The sequence below is a fragment of the Cyanistes caeruleus genome, chromosome 14 (genome assembly GCF_971803275.1).
Source record: "Cyanistes caeruleus chromosome 14, bCyaCae1.hap1.1, whole genome shotgun sequence".
Taxonomy (NCBI): Eukaryota; Metazoa; Chordata; class Aves; order Passeriformes; family Paridae; genus Cyanistes; species Cyanistes caeruleus.
The window spans coordinates 15,618,074-15,645,230 of record NC_141714.1 but is presented as its reverse complement, the minus strand read 5'-3'; the positions used below and the strand labels follow the sequence as shown (position 1 = coordinate 15,645,230).

Here is a 27,157-nt window from a genome sequence, read left to right as displayed (position 1 = left end):
CCAGAAGGTTTTAAAGGCAATGATGTTTAAAGAACATGAAATATGACTAAGAGGAGGGTGTTTGGTTTGTTTGGTTTTTTTTGTTTTTTTTTTTAACTACTAACACTTAGAAATAAAATCAGAAAATTAGTTTTTTTCTAAAACATTCATTATTGGACTCTGCTTTCCTGTAATTTCTGGTGTGCACTCTAAATGAGAACAATTTTTGGTGAATTTTCTGTGGAACAGAAACTCAGTTTTGTCCACTTTCAGTGGTGCTTTTAGGTGGAACTGTTATAGGAGTGTCTCAGTGAAAGAACAGAACAACATTCAGTTATCCAGAGAAACTGTGGCTGCCCCATCTCTGGAAGTGCCCAAGGCCAGGCTGGGCAGGGCTTGGAGCAGCCTGGGATAGTGGAAGGTGTCCCTGCCCACGGCAGGGGGTGGAATTGGATGGGGTTTAAGGTCCCTTCCAACCCAAACCACTCCATGATTTTATGGTTATCTTATACTTGTAGTGATTTTATCGAGTCATGAAAATGCTCATTTGGGGATGTAACCATGCAATGTGTGGTACAAAAAACTGTCAGGATCAACAGGCCTTTTACACCCACCAGAACATCCCTGTTTATCCAGGTCCAGACATTGTGCAGAGCTGTATTTTGCCATCTTCTCTCCATGTGGAGTCAGGACTGATTTGTCGTTTCCCTCTTTGAACTGGACTCGTGCAGTTGCCAACCTCCTGCAGTGGAAATCTGGTGAGTCACCAGCATTTTGGGCCATCAGTAATTCTGAGCTGCAGAGTCCTCCTGCTGTGGTGAACCTCCTGCAAGTAGAAAAGCAAAGTAGCTGGTGGGCAATGGATGACTTCCCAGTGCCAGTGCTCCTCCATTCAATGGGAAGAAGCCAAGCTGCCTGGCTCATCCCACGGGAGAGGGATAACATCATCCCTCCTCCCATGGCCAACTGCTTCTGCCTTGGAGATTCAGCCAAGATCTCCCCCATGTCTTTATCACCCTAATTTCTTTTTGCTGCATGTAGACTCTAAATACAATGTGAGTCCAATCCTTGTATTGCTTTTATTTGCACCTACTAAAAAAACTGCATTTAATGATAAGTGTTCTCTCAGGGTTAGAGTTCTCAGCAGTGCTGTATCACACCTGGATTTACTCATTCTGGTGTTCTACCCCCTGAATTCCTATTTAACATTTTCTGCCTCTTGCGCCTCATGCGTGACTGACACCGGGAGTGACTAAGGGAACAAATCAATTATTGTGATTAAAATTGATCTTCATCGCTCTTGGTGTCACAGTTCACAAGCCAGAGCTCATGAGCTCATTTGGCTTGGGCCAGTAACCAATATGGTGAGAATCTCACTGAGCAGAGTAAAATCATCACTACGTCAAAATTGAAGGATTTGATCATCACAAGAATAAAAATCAAGCTGTGTTTGTGGCCTTTATACCTAATGGCAAAGTCATATTTAGGTTTGGATGCATTTCAAAAGTGTCATTTTATAGTAAGAACCACTGTTTGGGAGGTTTATGCAATATGGGATCCCAGATACCATGAAAATAAAATGTACCTTTGTTCCCTCTTGCAAAACATGAAGGGTATTCCTGTGGGCTTGGCTGAAAAACATCAAGGAAATGCCAAATGTTTGTAACACACTGCACTGAAAAGCTCATTGTATTTAACAAATCCTGGGTTGGTCAATTCCTGCATGTGAAAACATACAGGAAAGGGGGAAAAGGGATGGAAAAGAACATGGCAGCATAAAAGAAAGACTGAGCTGAAACACCACAGACAGAGAGGAAAAATTTTATGTAATGAATGTTTTCCACCTCATCACCTCCTTCCCACCCTAAACACCATCACTACCTGTAAGTGCACTCATTAAACTGGCAAATCCATACACCTCCATCATGCCTGCAAATTGAATTCTGCTGAGTTTTCAGCACTTTTATTTAATAATTCTGATTTTTTTTTTCATATTTTCAGTGCACTTCTTTCCTAGCTCATCTTCTTGTGAAGCTCAGTTTGTCAGTTTTATTTCTCCAAAGTGCTACGGAGAGAGCAACATATAATTCACAACTCAATAAAATTTAAGGAAAAATAAATATTTGCTGCATCCAAGATGAGATGGAGGATGTGTAGGAGGGGAGGAGGCAGGAGGTAGACTTGAAATTGCTGCTTTTGGAAGAGATTTGAGAATTGAGAGTTGGTACCTCAGTGCAAAATGGCTGGGGCTCTAAAATGGATTTATAAAGAATTTAAACGAAAAATGCAGGAGGGAACTGTTCAGAAATCACATCTGTGCAAGGTGATTTCAGTCTAATGAGCAATACTGGACACCCATGATTGTTTGAAGGTAACCAATTTATTTGCAATTTTATTGGCTGGGAAAGCCACCAATTGCACCTTCACCTTCCATAACCTGGGATACGGCAACCTCCTTCTCATTTTAGAGGCAGAAGGTCTCTACCAAGAGTTCAGAGATTAATCAACAGCTTTATTGCCTCCTAACCATTGGTGACTCAGATTTGTTCCCTCAGGAACAGGGACTCCAATGTCAAAGTTATTCTTTTCCTCCTGGGTGAGAGAGGCTGGAGGGTCTGGGAACTGAGCTCCTGTGAGCAAAGCCTCACTCTGCACCCAAAACACAGTTCAGGAGGGACCCTCCTACTCTTTCAGAATGTTATTATAATGAAAATATTTCTAAATTATTAAATTACATAGGTTTCATTGCCATCTTAGTGTGTCTCTACACCTGCACACACGGTAGGTAACATATTTAATTCAGGCTGCTGAAGATAATTGCTTGGTAATGCATTTCTTCCAAATGTGGAGGGTTTTTTAATAATGAAAATTCAGTGATGATTGTTAGGGGAAAAAAACAAACCAATAAAATGTATTTCCTTTTTAACTCAGGTAGCTTTTTAAGGTATGCCACCAGGATATTTCCTCAGCAGTCAAAAGGAAAGAGAGATTTCAGTTGGAATTTGTGAGTTAATGTCCTGAGCAGCTCTGAGGAAGCTGCAGCCCAGCGTGTTCCCTCCTGTGTCACCTGTGTGACACTGATTGATGATTCTCCAGGTTTAATTGAGGTAGAACATTACATGCTCCTGCTTCTGAGCAGGTTTAGCTGCTTTATTCTCTAACATTGTTGTGGGTAATTAGGTCAGGTTCACTTCTCTTTGACAGCACTGAAATGAATCATTTTTTTCAGAGTAGATGATCACTCTAATACTTCCTATCTAATATCACCACCACTTCCAAATCGTGTCCTAATGAGAGAGTTCCAGGAATATCAGAGAAAAAAGCGGTGGATATTCAATGATCTAGTGTCTGCTTCTGACCCTGGAAAACCTTATTCATTTAAAGATCTATTACTCATGAGAATTACTGTGCAAGCTTCCAGAAGGCTGAACACAGGATGGTAGTCCAAGCAGGAGCAGACTCTTTTAAACAGAGAACTATTAAATATGTTAAATCTCTCCTACAGCCCTCCTAAGATTTGGTTTAAAACCATAGATAATAACACTTCTGTGAACTGGTGATATTGAGAATTATCCTGAGATCCAGGAAATTTCATCTTTTCCCATCTCCTGGATAAGAAGGTCATTCCTGCAGACCTCTCCTATTACAGAGTCTGTCACTGCTGTGGTGTCACAAGTTTGCTTTCAAAGCTTTCACAGCCAGGACTCAGCGATCATTATCACTATAAATTCAAACTCCTGAGACACCAACAAGAATAACTAGTTACTGGCTTTGATCAAGTGTCTTCTGCCACACTCTTTGCAGTTCATTTGCCACGAGCACTCCTGCGTTATTACCGTATCCACAATTCCTACAGGCACCTGGGAAGAACTGCCAGCTCAGATGCATCACTTCTCTGGCAGGTTTTGTCTGAGATGTCTCAGCAGAAAATGTTATTAAATATAGATGCTGGTGGGTGAGAGGCTGGACATGGCCCAGCCCACAAACCCCCAAGTCCTGGGCTCATCCCCAGTGTGGGCAGCAGAAAGCGGGGGATTCTGCCCTGCAGAGCTGCCTCCAGCCCTGGGATCCAGAAGGAGGTGGAACTGCTGGTGCCAGTCCAGAGGAGGCAAAAAATGATTAGAGGGGATGGGGCAGCTCTGCTCTGGAGAAAAGCTGGGAGAGCTGGGGGTGTCCAGAAGCTTTGGGGTGACTTAACTGTGGCCTCACAGTACCTGAAGGAGCTGATGAGAAGGATGCTGAGGAGAAGGATGAAGAGACACTATTTATTGGCAAGGGCCTGGGGAGACAGGACAACTGGGAGATGGATTCAAACTGAAGGAGAGGAGAAATGTCCAAAGGAGGGGACATGAAGACGGTGAAGTGCCTTGAGGAGCAGCTGAGGGCACTTGGTCAGTTCAGCTGGAGGAGGCTGAGGGGAAACTCAGCGAAGTTACAGCTCCCTGGGGAGGGAAAGCAGAGGGGCTGGCGCTGATCTCTGTGGTGGCAGGGACAGGACCCTCGGCTGGAGCTGTGCCAGGCTCAGGCTGGAAACCAGGGAAAGGTTCTTCCCCCAGAGGGTGTCGGTCATTGAACGGGCTCCCCAGGGAATGGGCACAGCCAGAGCCCCAGGAGGGTTTGGACACTGCTCCCAGGGATGCCCAGGGTGGGACTGTCGGGCTGTTTGTGCAGGGCCAGGAGCCAGACTAATGATCTTTGTGGATCCCTTCTAACTCAGGATATCCTGTGATTCAGACTGGATATTAGTAGGAAATTCTTCCCTGTGAGGGTGGTGAGGCCCTGTAAGAGATTTCGCAGAGAAGCTGTGGCTCCTCTGCTCCTGGAAGAGCCTAAAGCCAGGCCGGCCGAGATTTGCAGCACCCCAACCCACCCATGTGTTCCGGCCCACAGCAGGAGAGGGCCGGGATGAGGCTCCCGGTCCCTCCCAGCCCAAAGCCGCAGGCGCGGCCCCGCCCCGGCTCGTCACGGGGCCGGAACCCGGAGCCGCCGGAGCCGCCGCCGCCGCCCCGGGCCCAGCGCTGCCCCAGCCCGGTCCGGAGCCGCGCCGCTCCCCCCGGGGCCGCCAGCATGTCCAACATGGAGAGTATCCGCGGGCGGGACGGGCCGGGAGCCGCCGGGACCGGGCCGGGGGAGGTGGCGGTGGCGGTGGCGAGAGAGGCCTCCCCGCCGGGAGGAGCCCCCGCGGCGCGGGGGAACGAGGAGGCGTATTCCCCCTCATGGCGGTGGTCGCGGGGCCCGAGGGGCAGCAGCAGGGGGACGGCTGGTGTGGCTCTGGCAGGGGCTCTACCTCGTAATTCTCTTTTAAAGACGAGATAACCGATAAGGAATCTCATATTCCAGACCAATATTTCCGGGGTGTGTCAGAGGATGGTGCCAGGCTCTGTTCAGTGGTGCCCAGCACAAGGATGAGAAGCAGTGGCCATAAACTAAGAACCAAGGAGTTCCACCTCATCACGAGGAAGAACTCTCCGTGGAGGGGGCAGAGCACTGGAACAGCTGCCGTGGGGGGTGTGGAGTCTGTCTGGAGACATCCCAAACCCACCCGGACACATGAGGGGTTGCACTGGGTGATCTCCAGAAGCCCCTTCTAACCTCAGCTGTTCCGTGATTCTGTGGCTTCACCGCCCTGAGGGGCCAAGGAAGTGAGTGGGAAGTTCGGTGTCTTCCCAAGGTGTGATCGGGCAGCCTTGGTTGGGAGTGAGGAAGGGGAAGCAGGGCTGTGGTGGATGGAGAGACAGCCCAGTTTCTGAGGCAGAAAACACAATTTATACTAAAAATAGTGCAAATTGTGCAGCAGGGACAGCATACCTGTGTCTAGACTGGTATGTGAGTGATGTTAGCAGGGCTGTGACCCAAACAGCCACCTCAGTTAGCTGTGTTTCCTGCTCTTGGAAAGAATTTACACACAGAGCCCTGTGTGAGCTGACTGAAACCTTCTTACTGTATAAAACCAACTTAACGCACAGGGCAGAGAACTCTTACAGATTCCAGAGCTCTCAGTGTGGATTCTGGTGGTCTCAGTGTGGTTGGAATGTGCAGGCAGTGCTGGCATTGCCGGTTGTCCTGGTGGGGACTGACAGGATTACCGGAGCAGCTGACTGTGAGTCACAAACTGAGGTGGAAGTTGGGTTCTGCTTGGGTTGTGGCACGTTGAGAAAGACACTTGAAGGGAGGATCAGGAATGTGCTCTTCAGGGATGGGTGAGCTGAGGAGGTGGCAGGTGAGCTGGTTTAATGGCAGGTAAATTCCCCAGCTGAGTAACTGAGGAAGTTATTTCAAAATAAACTGCTCTAGCACTGGTACCTACATTAATAGATATCCTAAATGCAAAGTCACACATGTTACCTGTTTGTAGCCTGCCTGTGATGTTTATAGGATAACAAAGACATTCCTAATGCCTCCAGGTTGCTGTCAGAGTAAGAGGAATAGCTGGACTTTAAAGCAGAAAACAGCTCTTTAATAATTTATATGCTTGAGATATTGAAGAAACCTCAATACTCATAATGTTTAGCTTTTTGTTTCCACTTAATTGTTAATTATCTTAGTACTGGCTGCATCTTCCTCTTGGGATACCACAGGTGGCAGGAAAGAAACCTACAGAGCATTCCAAAGATAGACTGATATTATTTGGAAGCTTTAATCAACAGTACTTTAAGAGAATGTTTTTGATTGTTATTTTTACAGCACACTCTATTCTCTGTCAGTAATATTTCAGTGCAGTCATTCCAAATCACTCTGAAGGTTTGTCTTACTGTTTTCTCGGAGCTTTCAGTTTAAGCAGTTGAACTTTAAAAACAAAAGTTTCTCTTCCTGACTGAAGTACTCTCTGCCCAAAAGTCAGATGATGGAGCTGTCGGTGAGCCCAGGATCACTCACATGACCCAGGGCTGGGAAGGAGCTGGATGAGCAGTTTAAATCCAAGATCCTGCTGGGTTGTAGCTGGCCGTGGCCAGCTGAGCCAGTTTACTGTTACACTGTTCATTTGTTGTGTTCTTCAGTGGCTTTTTTTGGGTGAGGAGGTTCCAGGCAGGTCAGGAAACCACATTTCCCTGAGAGTCACAGGCTTTGGGTGTGGGAGTGAAAGTAATGGCAGAGAACTTCTCGCAGTTCTTCTTGGGGGTGTTTGGTGCTTGGATTTATCACTTTGAAATAGGTTTGTTCCCTTAACTTGCACTGCAGAACATCTGTTTAATTTGAAGTTTGCTGCAAAGGAGCTTAACAGGAACTCCAAAAAATGCGACAAAGAAGAAAAGGCTGAGAAAGCTAAAATTAAGAAGGTAAGTCTGAACCAAGCTTTTTAGATCTGTTGCTTGCCTGTTAGAGCAGGAAGATATCTGGTGTTTTATCACTTCCCTGGTGTGCATGCTAATAATCATGTGGTCAATGTTTGTGATTTAAAATATGTGACTATAAATATTCCTGTGTTTATTAATAAACATGAGGATAAATCCTTGTGCATCCTCATGGATGGCTCATGGCATTTGCTTCCCTAGAGGATTGCCTTGTATGTGCTTTGGTAGTGACTGTTGTTCTTAGAGTTAAAACCACTTCATGTTTATAAGCTTGTAGTAAAAGGACTTGTGGAGAGGAACTTCAAAACAACTTTTGAGTCCTTGAAGCAGTGAAGAGAGACTGAGTTGATTTGGCGTATTTTTGCCCATGAGATACAGCTGTACCATCTATGCCTGTGTTTGTGTCTTGAGACTAAAACTGTTTTCAGGAAGAGAAATTATGTATCCGTAGCTCTGCAAAACTGCCTCTTTGAAGTGCATTCTTTCCAATGCCTTCCTTGGAAGGAAGTTAGGAGTTCTCATCTTGGAAATGTTTGGGAACTCTCGTAGGAGGAGGGAGGGATTTGTTTTCTTTTTTAATAGAAAAAGATATAGTGACTAATTAATGCTTCTTTCAACGCCAGAACAGACTACACAGAAATCCTATGTACAAGAGCAGGGAAGGGTAAAAGGCTTTTCCTTTTATCTCTCCCTCTTTTCCAAGGCCATTCAGAAGGGGAACATGGAAGTGGCGCGGATCCATGCGGAGAACGCCATCCGCCAGAAGAACCAGGCCATCAACTTCCTGCGCATGAGCGCCCGCGTGGACGCCGTGGCAGCCAGAGTCCAGACTGCTGTCACCATGGGCAAGGTGAGGCCCTCCCCACCCTGCAGGGGCAAGGAGGAGACCTCTCATCCTCTCTGGAGTGGCTTCATCCCGGCGGGAACGAGCTGGGAACTTCCCTTTTTGGTTTTAGAGGTAGCCAAGAGTAAATCTGCTGGAATTCGTCTGGCAGCTGCTCTTTGGATTATTTCACAAAGATATTTCTTCCCTTCAAAATACAGTCATGAGGCAGGAGTTGTGATTCCAGAGATCTTTTTTAGTTCAGATAGTTGTTTGAGGTAAACTGATTTACTGCTTTTCACCATGAAAGTTTACTGTGACCTGTGGACCAAGTGTATCCCTTAACAGTGACAGGTCTCAAGTCTACAGAAATGAATACCATATAAAGTGTATTTTTAGTGAGTTTTGCCTCAGAATATGTATTTCAAGTGGTTGAGTTAATTCCTAGAGCTGGGAATGGTAGGAGCTATTTAAAATATGACAGTCCAGATGGCAATAGGATGTTCCCTCATATTTGATACTGTCAAAGCTCTGTGGACAGAGATAAGAGAGCTGGGTAAGAAATAACAGAATCCCAGAATAATTTGGGTTGGAAGTGAACTTAAAGCCCATCCGAGGCCACCCCCTGGCATGGGCAGGGACACCTTCCACTGTCCCAGGTTGCTCCAAGCCCTGTCCAGCCTGGCCTTGGGCATTGCCAGGGATCCAGGGACAGCCACAGCTCTTCTGGGCAGCCTGTACCAGGGCCTCCCCATCCTCACAGGGAAGGATTTGTTCCTAAACTGCTCATTTTTTCCTTGTAATGATTTCCTTCCCCTTGTTTCAGGTAACGAAGTCTATGGCAGGGGTAGTGAAGTCTATGGATGCCACCTTGAAGAGCATGAACTTGGAAAAGGTAAATAGACTTAATTTTCTTGGAGCTGACATCAAATGCAGAAGGGACAACAGGCACAAGTTTTAAAAAAGGAAATTCAATCAAGAGTTTTCCAGCTGAGATGTATTTTTTCTGTTACCTGAAGATGAGTGATTTAATTCATATTTTTCGTAGATATCTGCACTAATGGACAAATTTGAGCATCAGTTTGAGACACTGGATGTTCAGACACAACAGATGGAAGACACAATGAGCAACACTACAACATTAACAACGCCACAAGTAAGAATGATAAAATCTATCTCAGCAAGGTGATCTTAAATTTTGTGTCTAAACTGTTCATTAACAGCACTTGAAACACTCAGGTGTATGCTTGGGGTTTTATTAGGAAAGCTGAATTCTGTAGAAGCATTATTTACAAGCCACAGTTCAATTAATGTCATTTTAACTGCTGAGCACCTCTGCTCCTTATTTTTGTGTTCATACCTTCTAGTGGTTAAACACAAAACTATTCTGCCAAAGGCACTTGCCATTAAATCAGTTTTGTTAAAATAATTCCAGTTCTCTGAAAATCTAACAAGAAGTTGTCAGAAGCTCCAAATGTAACAATCCATTTTGTTTTCCTTTAGAACCAAGTGGACATGCTCCTGCAGGAGATGGCAGATGAAGCAGGGTAGGTGACACTTCTATTTCTTGAATAAATCTTGGTTCCCACAACCCTTCCTGGTTATATCTACAATCCAATACCCTTGTTCTATAAATCTGTATCTTGGAAGCAGAGAAAAAACACAATTTTCCTTTTACCTCTGGACATTCCTGACTTGTCCTTGTAGTGAGTCAAAATTACTCACCAGCTGGTGTAACTCTGGAGTGTTCAGGGGTGCTGTCTCATTCCTCTGCTGTCAATTATTGTGCTTCCCCCTTGATCTGCCTGTGCCTGACTTGGTGTTTGCTCTGTTTTCTCCTGTTAGCCTTGACCTGAACATGGAACTACCTCAAGGACAGACAGGTTCTGTTGGTACAAGCGTGGCTTCAGCAGAACAGGTAAATGTTGGATTTCAGTGAGGTCAATGTTTTCTGGAGAAATTTGATATGAGAATTAATGCTTCACTCAGTCAAAGCAAAATGCTAAATTCTATCTCAACTGTCCCAAGAAAACTGTGTGGTTAAAAGTCCTGCTATCGAAATAATTTTACAATACATTTGTTGAATATTAAAGGGAAGGGACCTGTCATGGGCAAGGACATTTTCCACTATGCCAGGTTGTTCCAAGCCCCATCCAGCCTGGCTTTGGACACTCCCAGGGATGGGGCAGCCACAGCTTCCCTGGGCACCCTGTGCCAGGGCCTCCCCACCCTCACAGGGAAGGATTTCAGCCCCCTTGTCCTATCAAATATTCCACATTATTTGAAAAAGAATGATTTGAAAAAATTCTTTCTCTCCGTAGTTTTGTGTTCTGAAACTCTTTCCTCACAGCCATGCTTGGGATCTTAAGCAAATTTTGTTAAGCCATTAAAGAATTTCTCATCAGCTGGACATGAGATGGCAAAAGTTGCTTTTCCTGTTGCTGATGGTTGGTTTTCCCTTTTTGTTTTCCAACTGTGCAGGATGAGCTGTCACAGAGACTGGCCCGCCTACGTGATCAAGTCTAACTGAACAGAGCTGCAGTTCTTTGGACCTGCTTCCAAATTCCCTGTCTGGAACTAACCCTGCACTACACTCAAGGTGTAAAACAGTCCAGCATAGATGTTTGAATATTTGTAATATAGGGTACTTCACTCCCAGCTTGCTATTCTTTCTAAAATACATTAAGTGACCCAAAAATATCAGCTCTAATGTCCTTTTCTGTACATTTGGAAGTTGATCTATTTTTTGCAAGCTTTTTTCACAAATTCAAGTTGATGTTCTAAGTCAGCTACTAATGGTGATACATTCTAGTTCCAAGCAAAGCAGAGTGTCAGTGAGATATATTTTAAATTATGATTTTTTTAAATTATAAAAACTGTTTATGGTTGGAGAACTAATGTATCAGTTCAGATGATTGTTGTAGATCATTTTCCTACAGAGCCAAACTCCTGGAACACGCAGGGATGGACAGCGTGGACCTCCTGGAAAATGCACTTGTTGAAACAAATAAGTGGACTTTGAGTTTTTTAGTCTTTAAAAGTTAGGATATATGTGCTGAAATTAGCAGTTTAGTTCAAAAAGGAGTTACCAAAAGCTGATTTCATATAACTGAGGACTTGTATGGTGGCATCACTTCAGCACAGGAGAAATAAAATATATTTTTGGACTCTTTGCCAGGTCTGTTGCTCACTGCAGATAACATCCCGTTGTTTGTAATATTCTGGTTTTATGGAGGAGCTAATTTTAGCAATCCTTTTATATTTCTGCATAGTAAGAGTCTGGCTGCTTTCAATAGCTTCAAACTCTTGTTGCAGTTGTAAAGTAAGAAATGGTTGTAGAAATTTGTAGCTGAGACCACTTGTGGTGTGTTGTGATAAACAGTGATGTTCAAATTCTCTTCCTGATTTTTTGGGCTCATTTTTATGTTTTGTCTTTGTAGGGGTGAGGGCAGGTGTGGAGCACCAGGCTTGGAATTGGTTCTTAGTTACCTGGTGCTCAGGGCCACGTGGGTTTTCCAGTGTTAGGGAATTGTTTAAGGAAAAAAAAACAACCTCACTTTTTTATTCAAGCAGGATCTTTTCAGTGAAAATGTGCAAAAATGATGAAACAATTCAGAGCAGTTTCAGATGTTATTTTGAATGTGTTACCCAACTCACTCCGAGGGTTGAGCAGGATGTTATGTGCTGAGGTAATCAAGGTTACTGTAAAAATAAAGTCAGAAAAATAAGGTAGACAAAACAACCTGAAATGTTGTGGGATTCTCTCTCACACTGGCAGCTGAACTAAAACCGTGAGTTTAAAATGGGATCTTTTCACCTGCTAGAAAGAAGTGGGGTTAAAAATAAATGTAAACACCTTAAGTGTTCTTCCTGTAAACAGGAGAAGTTGGAAGTTGTTTATAAACCACGTACTGACAGCTGTAGTCTGGCTACCATCCCTTCAAATGATTAATAAAACATCCTAGAAAGGGATTTTTTCCTGCATTTTCTTCCCTGGCTGCTTCTGAACATTGTAACCGAGGTCATGGTGTATCTATGCAACCCAGTTACCCAGCTGGGGTGGCTGTGTGTGTGCCTTTGCCTTGCTGGACTTCCTTCAGCTCTTTAATATTCAGTTACTTCATATCATGAGAGTGCTGGAAGCTTCCTCTGTGGAATCGCTCCACACCAGAGTTTACTTAGAGCTGTCCATGGAATACTGAGGATTCAGTGTCTGATAGCAGACAGCTCCAGCTACTGTGTCTGGCTTCTTTTAATGTTAAAAATGATGCTGCTGTTAGACTGGTTTGGGCCATTCTGGAATTAGTTGAGGGTCAGACAGCAATTCTGAGCTCTCACATGGTTGATTGTCCCAGTCTGTTGCCTTGCTGTGAGCCTTGGAGTGATTTAAAAATAGACTGGGATTGAGATTGCTGCAACAGAAAGGTTAAATAATCTTCATTATTTTATTGATAGGTGTGGAGTTTGATCTTATCCCAGGCTGGTGAACTCCAGGACCAGCGTAGATTTCCAGTGTTGTCTCTTGAAAGGAATTTACAAATACAAAGGTTTGACTGACATAATTAAGGTTATGTCTGGGGGACTGTGATGCAAAGAGGCTTAGGAAGAAATGGGTGTTTGAGACAGAGAATTTTTGTCCTGTTGACTTCACTCCAGGAGTTGCTGTGTGTTTCAGCCGTGGCAGGGATTGGGGCTGGCAGCTCCTGTGTGCAGAACTCCTGCCCTCTCCTGGGGAAATGCTTTCACTCGTGGCTGGGAGCTGCATCCAGAAAGGTTGAAATTATATTTTAAATACATACTTCTTTCTCATGTCATTTGGAAATGCTTAAAGCTGAAAGTTACTCCTAAAGCAATATTTGAGTTTCATCCTTCCTCCCTTCAGGCTCCTCAAAACATTTCTCTTCCCTGAGCAGCTCTGGCTCCTCACTCCGACCTTGTTTTGTCTCTGTAAGTTGATTGTTTGTAAAGTTCATTTCATGTTAAATCACTTGTTTGTGCTTTTCTGGAACCTTATTGCCAGCTAAAATTTCAATATTTCTGCTGATGAGCAGGCACATCTAAAGTGAAACATTGCTTGAAATGTTGCTGGATGGTTTTGCTCAGCGTTTTTATTCTCTGTTTCTAAAACTGCTGGTTCGTGGTAGCTTTGTCTTCATTAGAATTCCAAACAATTCCAAGCCATGCAAAGCTTCAGATGAAAGAAGAGGGAAGCAAAACAAGAACAAGAACATAAATGTCATGATTGCAATGGGATAAAACTTATCAAGTTGCCTTTGTGGAGATTCTCAGAGCCAAAAAGTAGTGAATTTTTGTGAAACGTAATCAGCAGTTGTGTCCAGACATAAATTCTGAAGCTGGTGTCGTGTATAGAGAAGAGAATAATTTTTGTAGCTCTGGTTGAATTCACTTTGAAAACTGCTTTACTTGTATGGGACAGTTTGTAAATGTAACTGCAGGTGGTAAATAAAATTGTACAGACAACTCATGCTGGGTGTGTGTCCAAGTTGTGTGGCTGCTACAGGTCTCTGTACATGGATGGACAAGCAGATGGAATGTCTTTCCTGTGGGAAGACATCCAGAAAATTCAATATTTATGGGGGGAAAATAAGAAAATAAAGTGAGTACTACTGAGAGAGATTTTTGACAATTGGGGAGTAATTAATATTAAATATAACAACATAAATTCTAATTTTATGGTTTTTTAAAAAAATGTTTATTCTGATATGGAGAGAGCCCTGTGCTTAAACATCTCTGAGGGTTTTCTGTCCTTACACACAGAACAAGGGACCACAGGAAAACTGGCAAGGAGGTGGTGTGGGTTTGAGATTGGGTTTGGCTTTCCCAGACCTAAAAATCTTCAGTTTTTACATTTCTATTCAGTCGTTCAAGAGCCAGCAGAGGGCACCTCAGGCTTTGCTTTCCTGGATCCTACAGAAATGACAGGTTGGAGTAGTTAAAGGAAAGCTGGTTGCTTTGGGGAACCGTCTCCCGCAGAACCCGTGTTTGGGCAGTATCCGCTCGCTGTAGGACGCGCCTGTGCTGGGGCTTTGATCCCAAAATCCGGGTCGGCAGCACATCCACAGGCCATCAGCTGAATGGGGCCAGTCTGCACTAAATACTCTTCAAAATGGTCCTTTGCTGCCTTTGGGGATAATTTAGTTTTCTGAGATCTGTTGGGAGTGTGATACTGAGTAACCTTGTGCTGAAAACTTGGGTTTCAATTTCATTTCTAGTTAAATTTTGGGGGGGGTTTTAGCTGTTGTTCTGCTTTTCACCTGTGACAATCCTGTTTCATACATAAGGAAACACTCAGTATGCACTGATGGCAATGGATTTTAATTTGATTTTTTTATCAGAGCTTTGATGAGCTTTGGTTTGATGAAGGACTGACTTTAATTTCAGGATTCTCCCTGCAATTCTGCCTTCACCTCTTGCTGAGGCTGCTCTGAGCTCAAAACAGCACTTGGCTCCCAACTTTCTTGTTTCAAACAGTATTTTTCCAATGGAACCCCGAGTAGGGTCAGTGGCCTTGCTTGTTTCGGAAGCAGCTCCCTTCATTACCATTCCATGAGGGAAAGGCTCGATGTGAACAATCTGTAACTAATTTCATGTGCCAGTGGAGCCGCTTTCACTGGGAGAAGATGCACTCAGAGTCTCCCAGGCTCCTGCTTCCCTTTGCTGCTATTTATTAAGGAACTCTGCCTGGATCAGCTGCATGATGTGGTTCAAAAAGGAAAATCAAAGGAGCTGCAGGATCCAGGTTTTGGGAAAGCTTTCCAGGTGTGAGGAGCTGCCAGATCCAGACTCAGCACAGAGGCTGCTCTCAGCCCTTACCTAAATAAGGGAGGTTGTAGAGAATAAAATATTTCTTATTGCATATTTCTAATCTAAATATGCATATTAAATAATCCAAATAATTGGAGAATTATAGAAATGCTAATTATAGACTAATAAAACAAAATATAAATAATAAAGATCTAAAAATAATCTAAATAAAATCTAAATGTCTAAAAACAATGATGTTTTACAGTCACACCTATCTGTATTGCTTAGGATATTCTAAATTTATTAAATCTGAGTGAAACAATCTTTTTGCAAAACTCTAAAGCAATGAACATGACATAATGTTTATATCTGACAGGATAATAATCATCTTAATTTAATTTCCCTGCTATCTGATTCATAATTCTTTATCACAATCAATTTCTGTCAAAATGAGCTGTCAGGGATAGGAAAACATTTGAAAACTTCCTTTAAAGATGCTCACTATTTTTTATTAAGTCTTTTATGACTCTTTTTTCAAAGATTAGATAAACATAACCCTGGAGTCTCTACAGGAGACATTTCCCTTTTTTCTTATCACAATCAGGGCTTTGTTTCTCGTGCTGCAAAATGGGTTATAACTAGAACCATTAATATGGATTTCTGTTGCTGGTGGTTTTTCAGTTCCAGGTTCCATCTGAAGTCCCAATATTTGGGAAATCCATCGGAGGAGCTGGCGGACCTGTTCAGAGTGTTGTAAATTAGTTCCAGTCTCCACGAGCCTGCTGTGACTAATTGATGTGACCTGGAAGTGGATAAAGTCCATAACAGTAAGATCAACTTTTCCTCTGGTAATTTGACAAATAGAGCCCTTTTTAAAAGTCTCGTGTAAGCTCCATTCCCCATTTGTTCTGTCGTGATGGGCATCGTTTCCGTGTTGGAGTGATAATGATTTTCCAGATTTCTGCTGATTTGTAGAGCAGGTGCCTTTATTTATTAATGCCAGAAGAAGGGAAAGATTCAAGAGCACCAACAAAAACAGAATTCCTGGCAACAGCTGTATATCAAAGCCATTCTTTATCCAGTTACCTTGCTGTAAGTATTTGACTGCTGCTTAAAATCTTTGTATTTCCATTTAAAATGTAAAATTACATTTTTTGTTGAGTAGTTTTATGTATAAAGAGAATAGAATTACCCTAATTTATTAGTGGCAATTATTACATTTAACAATAGCACTGCTTTTTCATCCATATATTTTAGAAAAGCTAAGATTAATACTCACCAAACCCCGAGTTTTCTGATGTGTGGTGAGTTTAAAGCAACAAATATAGAACATCCCAGGTTCCCTTCCAAATTTAATGCTTTTGCTGAAGCTTTACAGGTTTTTTTTAGCCTGTGGTTGGAGTAATAAATAAACCAGATATTCCCTAGCTCTTCGTTAAGTTTTATGGGGATGTTTGGGAAATCTGTCTGTTTTCTCAGGATACCCTTTACCACACAGGTTTTCCTCCTCCTGCACTGTGGAGATGTGCAGGAAGGCTGGTGGTTTGCAGAGTCGCTCCAGCTCATTTATTTCCTACAGCCACAGGGAAATCAGGAAATCTCAGTGTTGTGTGGGCTTCTGCTCTTGCAGAAGGGGCTGCTGGAATGGGATCTGTGCAGTGGAAGCTCCTGGAAACTCCACGTTGCTGCCTAATGAATTTTTTAAGAAGAATTTTAGGCAGCCACTCTAAGCACTGTACTGACTGTAAGTAAATCCGTGCTGCTTTCTGGATGGGAAGGGATTTAAGGAATTTCTCTGCTCCCAGCCCCTTCCAAGCCCTCATCCCATTCATCCTTTCTCCACCAACTCTGTCATGCTCCAAAATAGTCTCCCCATGACTATAAACCGCCCAGCAGTGAGCCAGGGGAGTCCAGTCCCTATTTATTTGTGCTCCAGTGGGATGTGAACCTTGGTCTTCCAGGGTGAAAGGTTGAGGGATGAGTGTCTTGTTTACCTGTGCTTTTCAGAGAATGTTTTCCTTTAATCTATTAAGCAGACACACCATTTTGTCCCGTGGTGTGCAGTGGGATCGTTAACGATGCGCTTAATTACTACCAAACCACATCTGAGTGCCCGATGGCAGCAGGCAGGAGACTCAAAGCCCAGTGGGTAGAGCAGGAGGGTCCAGCAAGGTCCCCCCACTTCAGGGTTTAATAGAAACATCTTTCCATGAGCTCCTGCAGCTTCTCCCTGATTTATACATGGCTTTGGTGGTGGATAAAACCACACTGGATAGTTTCACATCAGCTCTGACTGATGGCTGAGGGGAAAGGGGGAGTGCATGAGGAGAAACCAAATTGTCAATGGATTTTAAAATCCAGACTGGATTCTTTGGAAGTTATTTTCAAAACAAAAAATCCAAATCTGATTCCTTGGAAGGTTATTTTAAAAACCCCAAGACCTGAGTTAATTCAACCACTGTAGCACTGCCGCCTTTAACACACTTGAGGATTTCTCTTCCCTGAAGCTCTTACGTTCAGACATTCACATCCCAAAGCTGGCATTTGCGCTTAATTTTTTGGCAGTGTTGCAGATTTGTTGTATACATTAATCAGCCAAGGTATAGGGCTCGGGCACATCCTCCACCAGGCACAGACACAATGGGGTGGAGAAGGCCCAGCAAACACAGCTGGTGAACATATTTACCATCCACTGTTTAGTCACACTTGTGGAGCTTTAATTGAATTACCTTTGACAGTGAGCAGCAAACCTGGTGGGTGATCTACTAAATTTAACTGATGAATGGGCTCCCTAAAATCAATTAGCATCCAGGGCTGGGAGCATGAACACATCCGTTGCTCGGTGGGGACCGGAGCGGGCTCGGAATGACAGCAGCAAATGTTGGCCAAGTGAAAGCGCGGATCTCCTGCCGCCGCTGACCCCTGCTCCCCACATGAAAGAAAAACAGGAGCCTAACAGGAGCTGAAAGAATCTGACAGTAAATCATTTAAGCCCTGTTTTGCACAACTGATACAGGATGCTTCTAAACTGCTTGATTAATGCTGGGCAGTATATTAAAAGCAGGACATGGCAGAGCAAGGAGTCTGTGGCCAAGCACCAGCTCCACAAACACCATCTGCTCACTTAATTATTTTTGGGAGATTCAGGATAGCGGGCAGCCAGGAGGAATTAGAAATGGCCTTTTTCTCTTGCTACAATCATCAGGTATGTGGGCACAGAGAAGCACCGTCAGTCTTTAGGTTGTTTGTTATCTGAATAATCAAGCGATGGCAAAATGCAGGCTGGAGGCTCCTCTGACCTTTGCCTCGGTGCAACCCGAGCCTGCGTGGGGCTCAGGCGGAGCATGTAATGAGGGACAGCTGGGATGGAGTGGAAACGGGAGCACACGCCATGTCTGAGAGGGAGAAGGAGCACACTCCATGTCTGAGGGAGAAGGAGCACACACACACCATGTGTGAGGGAGAAGGAGTGAGCACACACATCATGTCTGAGGGAGAAGGACACACACACCATGTCTGAGGGAGAGTGAGCACACACACATGTTGTCTTAGGGAGAAGGAGTGAGCACACCATGTCTGAGGGAGAAGGACACACACACACCATGTCTGAGGGACAAGGGGACACACACACACCATGTCTGAGGGACAAGGACACACACATCATGTCTGAGGGACAAGGACACACACACACACCATGTCTGAGGGAGAAGGACACACACACCATGTCTGAGGGGGAAGGAGCACACACACACCATATCTGAGGGGGAAGGAGTGAGCACACACACACACCATGTCTGAGGGACAAGGACACACACACACACCATGTCTGAGGGGGAAGGAGCACACACACACCATATCTGAGGGGGAAGGAGTGAGCACACACACACACCATGTCTGAGGGACAAGGACACACACACACACCATGTCTGAGGGACAAGGACACACACACACCATGTCTGAGGGACAAGGACACACACACACCATGTCTGAGGGAGAAGAAGCACACACACACCATGTCTGAGGGAGAAGGAGCACACACAGTGTCTAAGGAGAGAAAAGAGCACACACACATCTGAAGGGCTCCTGGCTTTGCACAAACTGGAGAAGGCAGAGAACTCTCCATTGGGGCTTTTGGGTTTGGAGGTGAGGAGGAAGAGCAGCAAACAGGGAGATAGATAGATAGATAGATAGATAGATAGATAGATAGATAGATAGATAGATAGATAGATAGATAGATAGATAGATAGACAGATAGATAGACGGATAGATGGATGGATAGATAGATGGATAGATAGATAGATAGATAGATAGATAGATAGATAGATAGATAGATAGATAGATAGATAGATAGATAGACAGATAGATAGACGGATAGATGGATGGATAGATAGATGGATAGATAGATAGATAGATAGATAGATAGATAGATAGATAGATAGATAGATAGATAGATAGCCCTCCTTCCTTTCACCCTGTTTTGCTGTTTTAGCTGTTGCTGTTTTGCACCAGCTGAACCTTCCTCAGGAGGAAATCTGGGCCAAACTTGACTTAATGAAATATTGACTTAAGTGAAGACTCAGTCTAGATTGCGCCACATGTGAATTTTATTATTTTTTTTAAATTTATTTTTTTACCAAAATGAGAAGAAAATGTGTCAATTTCAATGATGCTCAAACTGAAACCTGCCCAATGGCCCTGGAGGTGCTGCACTGGGACACAATGACTTAAATCCTTCTTTTCTGTGGTGTATCCTCCTTCCCAGGCTCCCTGCATTGGGTACCACTTTATAGGGTGTTCTGAAGTCCAGAGAAGACACAGTGGGGCTTTTGTTTCCTTGCCTTCACAAATCATTGACTTCATGCATTGATTTCAGAGTCAATGCATGGAGAGTATTTTATTTTATTTTATTTTATTTTATTTTATTTTATTTTATTTTATTTTATTTTATTTTATTTTATTTTATTTTATTTTATTTTATTTTATTTTATTTTATTTTATTTTATTTTATTTTATTTTATTTTTATTTTTTTATTTTTTTAACAAATGGCATAAAATAGTACTTTTGCAGGAAAAATTCTCACCTTGCACAGAAAGTCCAAACCTCATGGGAGATACTGGACTGTAATATCGAATTATAGGATGAGACGAGCAGAGATGGGGTGAAGCAACACCAGCGTGACTCCATGTGTTTCATGACTTCTTTAAAAAAGCAACATTTTAACCTGTAAAATAAAAAGGAGGGTGGGATCCAACATGCGCTAACACTGTGCTCTGAAGTGCTGCATGAATTACGTTGTACTTAACACAAACCCATTTTTTAATTTAATCAGTATATAAACAATGGGCTCCTGTCCCTGCAGAACAGCCCAGAGGATCCAGTGCTTTCTCTTCTCCTGGCTTTTCTCCACTCCTGCTCTCGGAGCTGCCCCGAGGTCTCGCTCCGAGGCCCGGCTGCTGCTGCTGTGCTGACGGCCCTGCTCCAGAGCACACCTCCAAACACACCATTCCCTGCCCCATCCAAAACTTTGGCTTCCAGACAAACACAAAGGAACACGGCTCCAAACACCAGGATCAATCCCCTCAATAAAATTTCATGCATTTTCAAACAGTATCTGTCTTGATGTGGAAAACAAAAAGCAAAGAAAAGACAACGGCAAAAAGCCTTCCCAGTGCACGAAGTGAGAAATGTGGCTTTAATTTAGACAACTAATTGCTTCCAGCTGAACCAGCCATTAAAAACAGTTGAAGAATTACAATGTAAATAGATTAATGCAGACAAAGCAACATGTGCACTATTCCATGTCTTCTTGTTACCTACAAAATACTTGGGCAGTGACACACTGTTAGTCTAAGCCACTTGTTAGGTTCTGTGCTAATCAGCTAAAATTAAATAAACATGACTGATAAAAATGACTGTTGTGTTTGAAAATTGATGCACCAACAGAATTTACTCCAGGAGATAATTACAGATGATTAAGTAACATAGAAATAATTCCTACGGCAAAGGGTGAACGCTGGCGGCACAGGGAAGGGGCACTTGCCAACGTGCCGGCCTTGTCATTTGGAGGGATGAGCCAAAGCTGCAGGAAATCCATTGGGGGGAAAAAAACTCCAAAGGAGGTTTTCTACCCCAGCAATCTCCAGTAACGGAATGCAAAAGGGATGGAAAATCAGTATTTTGCTGTTGCAAAAACATGTGTTTTTCTCCCCCTCTTCCTACCCAAGGGATCAATCCCTTCATAAAACTCTTTACTTTTAAATGCTAAAAAAGTGCTCATAGGTGAACCATGTAAGTGAAAAATATATTTCTTAAGTAATAATGTTAATTTGAATATTAAAGCTAATTTAAGTGGTCATCAGAATGAAATCAGATTGAGACTCACCTTCTAAAATTCAAAATATTCTTCAGGCAGTCATTTTAAAATATTAATTCTTAAAGGAATTGATTATTAGAATGATAATACTGATTGGAAACCTTGGAAAAGGAAAGTTTTCCAAAATAAAGAATAAATTCGGGAGAATTTTTGTAATTTTTTCTTTTCCATAAGACTTGTTGGTAGGAACTCTATGGTAATAGAGACATCCAAAAAATTAATGAAAGAATTTAAAGTGAAAAAGGGGAGTTTTAGATGAGATTTTGAGAATAAATTCCTTTCTGTGATGGTGGGGAGGCCCTGGCACAGGTTGCCCAGAGAAGCTGTGGCTGCCCCACGATCCCTGGAAGTGTCCAAGGCTAGGTTGGATGGGGCTTGGAGCAACCTGGGACAGTGGAAGGTGTCCCTGCCCATGGCAGGGGTGGCACTGGATGGGATTAAAGGTCCCTTCCAACCCAAACCATTCCATGATTCCGTGATTCCAAGGAGCTGACTCCTCCACAGACCTTAACGCAGCCATTTCTGTACAGCTTTCTCCCGTATTTTCTTTAGCACACTCATATCCTTGAGCATCTCACTGAAACACATGTTCAAGTCAAGATTAGCCCCTATGAAATGAAAATCACTCGGGCTGCAGAGGGGGAAGTGGAATATTATTCTTCATCCTGAATTGAAATATTAGAAGCTGACTCCTGAATTATACTCTGGGGTTACCGAGCTCTAATTGAGATTGAAATTGGGCCTCTATTTTTGGTGCAGCCTGGAAAGCTCCGAGTCTTATTCCCATTTGTGCCGGTGGAAATCCCCACCCATCATCTCAAATTCTGCTCTGCCTGCACCTTCGGGGTGAGGAGAACCTTCCTGGCCCCTTCCCCCCCGAAATAATGATAAATGACAGCTACTCCAAATTGGAGCTGGCTGCTGCTCCTCACTGAAGGGCTGAGGGGAGGGTGGGAAGGGGCTTCTCCCTGAAAGCTGATTGACAGGCAGGGTCAGGATGGGGGGAGCGTTTGCTGGACCCTGTCAGATCCCAGGGAGCTGATGACAGCTTGTGCTGCCATTCCCTTCCTTCCCTCCCTGGCCAGATTTATGCTGCTGTACAGAGGGTGTGGGATAAACTCTGCCCACCCCAAAATGACAATGTGCTCCTATAAATCTGATTTTTTTTGTTCTGCCAGTGCTGTCTAGAGGGGTTGGGTTTCTCTGGAGGAACAACTGGCGATGATTCCCAATGCTTTGAAGTATTAAAGCAAAGCTGATGGGACTTTCCAGTCCTCAAGTCAGCACCACGTAGCAGAAGCCATGTTTCTGAGCAGAAGTGAGTTTGGGGAGACCCTGGCACAGGGTGCCCAGAGAAGCTGTGGTGTTCCATTCCTGGAAGTGTCCAAGGCCAGGCTGGATGGAGCCTGGAATAGTGGAAGCTGTCCCTGCCCATGGCAGGGGATAGAACTAGATGGGCTTTGTGGTTCAACCCAAATCATCTCATGGTGGTGGTGTCCAGGGAGCAGCAGGAGGTGAAAATCCCGTTGGTTGTGCTGGAAAAATTCCCCAATTAAGGACAAGCCCCTTCCCGAGTCACCAACACAGTGTCTGGCTGTGGGACAGAGGGACTCGTGGCACAAATGACCAGGTCTCACCTCCCCAGCCCCAGGCTCTCCACATCCCCAGGATCCCTCTGCACACACGTCAGGGACTCACCCTGGGAGCTGGGGAGAGGTGTCCCCTTGCAAGGAAAACACAGGGCAGGTGCAGGCAACGGGAATGGAGCCCCTCAGAATTAACAACCTGAAAGAATTTGATTTAGCCCAACATTTCAATCGGTGCAAACAAACAAAAAATATATTGGGCTGAGATGATTAAATAGGATGAGGCCTCTTTTTCTTTTTTTTTCTTTTATTGTAAGCGGTGAAAAATTCCAAAGGCATGACCGAAGAATTAATATGCAGCTATAAACACGCTGCGGGGAAAAGGCCAGGGGAAGCAAACAGGACCCAAAATAGATTTATCTCCAAATGTCCTGTGAAGCCAAGGAATCTGCTGCTATAAACACAGGAATTGCAACCGGCCACATGAAACAAAGCCCCGCTTTCAGTGGCACCTGGGGATGACGAGATGGAAGTAATTCCTCTTTAATGAAGATATTGTGATGTGTCCGAGACTTTCTGTGGAGCAGCAATTCCTGCTGCCTGGGAAAAGGTGGGGTTAAGTTACAGAGGGGCTCTGCTGGAGGACAAACCCCTGCTTGAAGCAAACCCTTCGCTGGTATTATCTGTTAAATGTGTTGCACACCATTTGCAGCATAAACATTTCCAGTTCATTTTAATTTCATATCGGAGGAGAATCATAAAGACAGAGGGTTATTGGTCGCAGCTGCAGGGATGTGGCAAATGCAACTTGAAGAATTATTCTGTCAGAGAGACAGAGCCAGATATTATTGTTTTTTCCCTTACAGTCTTGCCAGCAGTTAAAAAGGGGATTTTATTAAAAATATTCATGTAATTAAAATCTATAGCCTTAAAAGCCTTTAGAGGAGCTGGAGCTAAACCAGAAAAACACATTTACATTCAGATGTTGTAGGTTTGTAACAAAACAACTCTGCATTTTGCAAAGCAAAATAAAAAGGTTTTTACATTAAATCTTATATTTTAAAACATAGGCAGCTTTAAAGTGTGCAGTGATTGATGTTGCTGAGAAGTTTCCTCCTAGGAAATGTTACATTTGGATGTAGAAATTAATCAGTGATGATCTGGGCCACCGGTGTGTCCTGGGAGGGAGAAATGACTTTTATTCCCCACACGTGTGGTTTTAACAGCCAGTGCCTGGCTTTTCAGCCGTTGTCCATCAGCGTGATGGATCATCCTTCCCTTCCCTCACTTCCCAAAGCCCGGCTGGAACAGAGAATTTTCCCAAAGAAAAGGAAATATCCCAGCACAAACCAAACTCAACAGCCACCCAGAGCCGTTTCTTTTTTCAGCTCTTTTTTCTTAATTCCTTTTCTCCAAGCTTTGTCCAGTAATAAACAACTGTTCCAATCTGCTGCACTGATCAAAAGAAATGTTTTAATCAATCCCAGGCTAAATATCATGCTATTATGTTATCACTGGAGCAAATCATCCAAAATACAAAACAAAAATATCAGTTTAATATGCTCCAGATCAGGAATGTCTTGAAGAAACTTGCCTTCCTTACAGGTGTGTCCTATTTTAAGGAAAAAAAGGGAAGAATTAAAATGTGGGGGCTGGCTCTGGGGCCACGTGGCTGCTGGGGCAGGAATGCTGGGATGCAAACTGGACAAGCCCGATTTTTGCAAATACAACACTTTTCTCCACCCCAGAGATGTTTTCTTTTTTTGTTGTTGTTTTCTCTTTTTTTAAGCTGAGGAGTAAATCCCTGTTTCCACCTTCTGAGGAGCAAATCCACAGGGAGAGCATGGACCAATCCCAAGTCATGGTTCTGGTAAGGGATGCAACCCCAAGAAGACCCAGAAGCTTCCAAATTTTTGAGACAGTTTTCCCAGGAGCCTGAGCATGGTGTGGATCCGATGTAGAGTGATGGGAGAGCTCAGTAGATGCAGGAGCATCCCTGTCCCATGGGCCTGATGCAGGATGACCAAGAGAGACAGCTGCCATCACCTCTGGAAAGTTTGGGCAGAGCTGGGTCTCCTTTCTGCTCTGCTCTGTTCTGTGTCCAGGAGACCTACCCAGCAAAATTCCTTCTTTTTTTGGCTCATTAAGGTTCCTGGCTCCAGTGATACTCAAAACCAGTTTAAAAATAAGTGATATTTGGCCATTTGAGAGGCTCCTGTTTGGAGCAGGGCGCTCTGGCTGTCTCACCAGCAGGACCTAGATCAGAAGCTAAATCCAGGCAGTCCCAGATGGATCCTTCATACAAGTTGGACTGAGGAAATCCTGACTCTCCATAGGATTCCCAAGGTGGGGAGAGGGCCTGGGCATAGGGGAAAGATCCTGACAGGCACACACGGCTCAAACACCACTCAAACCCATTTTGTAGAATTATGGAATGGTTTAAGGTGGAGGGAAACCTAAAGCCCCTGTAGTTCAGTCCCCTGACACGGGCAAGGACAGCTTCCACTGTCCCAGGCTGCTCCAAGCCCTGTCCAACCTGGCCCTGGACACCTCCAGGGATGGGGCAGCCACAGCTTCTCTGGGCACCCTGTGCCAGGGCCTCCCCACCCTCACAGGGAAGAATTCCTTCCTTTTTCTTTGACCAGTGACTTAAAACCACCTCAGCAAGTGGGGACATTGTCTTGGGAAGGAGGAATAACAGCAGGGATGAAGTACCTGGACCTGACCAGATCTATATGAACCCTTCCCTGTTTTCTCCTTCCCATTCTGTCCCTCCAGAGCTCCTCATTTGCAATTCCAAGGGCCAACGTGGGAAGTGTCAGCACTTTCAAAGAACGAAGGCTTTGGAAATGCCATATTTTGTTTCAGCTGGGAATGAAGTTTGGGGCTTTGCTTTACTTTGATTTGATTTAATCTCAAAAACCTTCAGGACACAGAGTTGTATTTCTTCTACCAGCCTAAATTCTCAAATTCTGGGAATTCTGAGAAGCGAAGCAAAGGGGGCTGATGTTATCCGTTAGAAGAGCCCAGATAGAGACATTATCCTGCTTTTATGAAAGCCAAAGGCCAAATTCATATTTATTTGAGCTGCAGCAGGATCTGGCTTGTATCCTGGACATTACAACATACTGTTCCAATCTCTATTTTTATTAGCAATATTGATAACGTTAGAAGAAATACGATACAGGAAATAGCATATCGACTTTGATTAATTTTACAGTACGACTTTTAACAAACATAAAGGAAGAATTCAGCAAAGGGCTGAAGCTAAAATTGTTGCTAGTGAAGGGGGACATGTGGTACCTGCATGTCCTGAGTGGGGCAGCTGGATATTCAACATGAATTTTCCTCCATGGAAGAAAAATTGTTGATAATCAAATTTTTTGAAGATTGTAAGTTCTCATCTTTAAGTTTATTAGCATTTTCAGACATAATGATGTGCTGCAAGAAATGAAGGTACTGGTGTAAAATTAAATCTGTTTATTGTGCACAGGCAGTAGTGTTAAAACACTGGTTGAATATTTCTAGGGGTAGACATATGAAATGCTTTCATTGCAGGGAGAAAAATCCCTAATTCCAGCCCCAAATCTCAAGTCCTGTGAGAGGGTGGGACCTTATTGGACTCACTTGAAGGTGCCTTTAATTATCCCCACAGCTTTGGAGGGCACAGGACCCTCCACTCCTCGCATTTCATTGCTTGATATTTAATAATAATAACAATAATAATAGTAATAATAACAATATTTCACTATTATATGGACATGAACCATCTAGCACTTGAAACATTGCTTTGTATCTGGATTTATGCTCTTTTTTAAGTTTAAAAGGTGCTCAGCACATAGTTGCTGTTGCTGTTAAGGATAAACCAGTCCAGCCTCCTGGATCACTTCAATCCCATCCTGGGATTGAAAACACCCATGAAACGCTGCCCCAGCCCCAGAATTTATCAAACTGCCTTAAACCTACAGGGTGGTTAAAGCAATGTGTGATGGAAGATGGTGGTTGAGTGCTTAAGGTGACGTGGGCACAGCAGGATCATGGTTCAGTGTTTAATATCCATCTAAACCTGCCTGAAAAAAGGATATTTCTGCTGGTTTCAGGCTGCAGGTCCATGGGGAAGGGATGCAGGAGCTGAGGGCAGAACCATCCCTGGAGCATCGGCTGGGTAATTTCAGGAGTGACTCCAAGTCACCACACAAGTCCTTTATTCGTTTCTTCCCCTGGGAGCCGCAGGTTTTATTTGAGGCCTGACTGGAAGCAGATGGACCTGTCAGGGCTCCTCAGGCAGGTGAGCAGAGCGGGGGATGAGCTGCTAAGTGCTCCCAGCTGCTGGGCAAG

At 43.8% G+C, this 27,157-nt stretch overlaps 1 protein-coding gene and 1 long non-coding RNA gene across 2 annotated transcripts; one reads left to right on the top strand and one right to left on the bottom strand.

Moving 5' to 3' along the window:
• Positions 1–744: 744 nt before the first annotated feature.
• On the bottom strand, positions 745–3,893 carry LOC147650588 (uncharacterized). The gene is made up of 3 exons (XR_015276397.1): positions 3,816–3,893; positions 1,565–1,610; positions 745–805 (listed from the first exon to the last, which is right to left on the bottom strand). It is a non-coding gene; the product is annotated as an uncharacterized LOC147650588 (long non-coding RNA).
• A 981-nt stretch (positions 3,894–4,874) lies between these two features.
• On the top strand, positions 4,875–13,579 carry CHMP1B (charged multivesicular body protein 1B). The gene is made up of 8 exons (XM_086850432.1): positions 4,875–5,062; positions 7,159–7,256; positions 7,975–8,121; positions 8,921–8,989; positions 9,143–9,250; positions 9,598–9,641; positions 9,940–10,012; positions 10,576–13,579. Exons 1-8 carry the CDS (start codon positions 4,885–4,887, stop codon positions 10,618–10,620), a joined length of 762 nt encoding a protein of 253 aa, XP_086706558.1. The 5' UTR covers positions 4,875–4,884; the 3' UTR covers positions 10,621–13,579.
• The last annotated feature ends 13,578 nt before the right edge of the window (positions 13,580–27,157 follow it).

Bases quoted from the DNA above. Each gene is read 5' to 3' on its own strand.
- CHMP1B (XM_086850432.1), top strand. From the start codon at position 4,885: ATGAGGCTCCCGGTCCCTCCCAGCCCAAAGCCGCAGGCGCGGCCCCGC. The intron at 8,122-8,920 runs GTGAGGCCCTCC...CCCTTGTTTCAG, and splicing joins CTGCTGTCACCATGGGCAAG to GTAACGAAGTCTATGGCAGG. The intron at 9,642-9,939 runs GTAGGTGACACT...TTCTCCTGTTAG, and splicing joins GAGATGGCAGATGAAGCAGG to CCTTGACCTGAACATGGAAC.